Genomic DNA, 2,122 nt, shown 5'->3' with positions numbered 1-2,122 from the left:
TATCGCTTGTATTATATAAATAAATAAATAACACATGAACATTTGTGTCTTTGGTTCTTGTATATGGAACCCTGAGGTGGAACCTCTGGTAAGCTCTCATTTGTATTCTTGTTTTTTCGTTTTCTTTTTCTTGGTTGGATAAGATATCTTTTGTAGAGTGACAGCTTTACTATGTTAGAAGATCATGCTTCATCAATAATACATGGAACTTTTTCCATATACATCTTCAGACCTTCAATATCAAAATCCCTGATAAAACCAATTAAAAATCTCGATGGAAGTTCAATACAAATCTGGTAAGCTAAACTTGATATACTGTTCTGTGCTACATAATGCCTACTGATGGAAATAAGAGCTGTGCTTCCAACTTACAAGCAAATACATATCAGGTGAAAACTACGACAAAACAGGGAAGTACTGCAGAGGGATTCCTCACTATCAAATATTCTGAAGTGGAAAGCAGCTTTTGGCTTTCAATTGAATCAGACTCTTCATATTCCTTGTCTGTCATATTAACCATGCTCCCTGCAATTGTCCGGCAAACTATTACAGCCCTTTTTATCTTGTTCCTCCTTGTGATGATAATGCTGTTTTCACTGAATTTTTCGCTACTTGTACTCAGTTGAATCTCATTGCTCAAGCTATATTCTGTGTAAAAGTTTGATTGAATTATCCTGCAAACTTGACAATTTGGAGCCTTACAAAGCTCAGAGACTCGCTTCGACTTGCCACTGCAGCAGGCTACCGTTGTGCCATAGAACCTCAACAGCTCGTTTCCATCTACTGTGCTTCTTGGATGCCTCATATATCTCTGTTTGGCCATCTTCTTTACCATCTCTCTGTACTTCTCAAACCTTTCAAGCGTATATATGGAGTTCTGCACCCTCAGGACCCTTTTAATCCTGTTTGATGGCTCTGATGGATTTGCCGTTGCTCTTCGGACAATCATCTCAATGACATTCCTTGATGGGTGTCCAATGTCTAGCTCTGATTAAAGAATTAAGACAAGAAGGACATGTACCTTAAGAAACAGTAATTCCAAGCATTGAAAGGTAGTCCTAGGTTTATAGTATTAGTATCTATATAGGATTTCACTCCAGTCTACATGAATAATTCCAGAAGAAGAGAGTAATAAAGCAAACACTGTAAAATATGATAATGGTGTTTGCTTTGCTTGTCATATATTTTTGGTCGTTACCTAACACGTTAAGCTTATGGGGTCTAGTGGTTGTCTAACAAGTGGAGCTTAAAAATGGAGATGAAAAGCTACTTGATTACGTTGTATCTTGTTTAACGAGGTTTCATGAAAAATTATAAACAACATCTGTCTCCATCTAAAACCTCACTCTATGGACTCTTGCAGGGAGTAGGGAAGAATTTACGCCATTTATAGTTCTCCCTATCGCTTCGAAGATGGCTGCTGCTGCAACGATATGATGCAGCAGTTTACTGCTGAAAACTTAATTCAAAATCCTTAAAGATCTTTGTCATTGGTAATATAAAGCAAAACCAGAGCAAAGCTATGAGACTTACCATATAGCTGTGCTTGTGTGAAGCTTCCCCGGTGCATCAATTCTCGGGCCGGAGTCTCTTTGCCATGAACAATTTCACCACCAGAATTTGCCTTTCCTGAACTGCTGTTTCTTCTGTTACATATTTCAGATGCCCGGCCAACTACATCTGCCACCTTGTTCCCATTGCACCTGACGTTGTCCTTCAAAGACACCCACAAAGCATGCATCTCTGTTTGATTGACCGAGTGACTGAGTGAGAGTGTGTTTGTGTGAATTCTAGTTAACTCGAACTGGTGTAGTATTTTATCTTTGCAAAGTTGCAGATCTTTCTGAGTTTAAATCAAACAAATGCACCCATTACTATACCTTATGCTTGATACTGTTGCTGATATATAAAAGAATATGCGACTTGTTACTATCTTTTTTCATTAACAGGAGGCAGGACTGGAGCCACGGTAAGCGCAGTAAAAATTAAAATAGAATAAAACTGATAGTTTTTTTTTTTTGTCCTTCTTTTGAAATAGGTCACTTCTTTTATCCTCCGTTTGAATGGAGGGAATGAAAGAATTTGGATCTGACAACAAGACTAAAATTGCTAAAAAACAATA

At 37.7% G+C, this 2,122-nt stretch overlaps 1 protein-coding gene across 1 annotated transcript; it reads right to left on the bottom strand.

Moving 5' to 3' along the window:
* LOC18781396 lies at positions 236-1,892 on the bottom strand. The gene is made up of 2 exons (XM_007214668.2): positions 1,534-1,892; positions 236-987 (listed from the first exon to the last, which is right to left on the bottom strand). The coding sequence occupies exons 1-2, from the start codon at positions 1,739-1,741 to the stop codon at positions 386-388; spliced, it is 810 nt and encodes a 269-aa protein (XP_007214730.1). The 5' UTR covers positions 1,742-1,892; the 3' UTR covers positions 236-385.

Source organism: Prunus persica, chromosome G4, assembly GCF_000346465.2.
Source record: "Prunus persica cultivar Lovell chromosome G4, Prunus_persica_NCBIv2, whole genome shotgun sequence".
Taxonomy (NCBI): domain Eukaryota; kingdom Viridiplantae; phylum Streptophyta; class Magnoliopsida; order Rosales; family Rosaceae; genus Prunus; species Prunus persica.
This window is presented reverse-complemented; position numbering and strand designations above follow the sequence as displayed.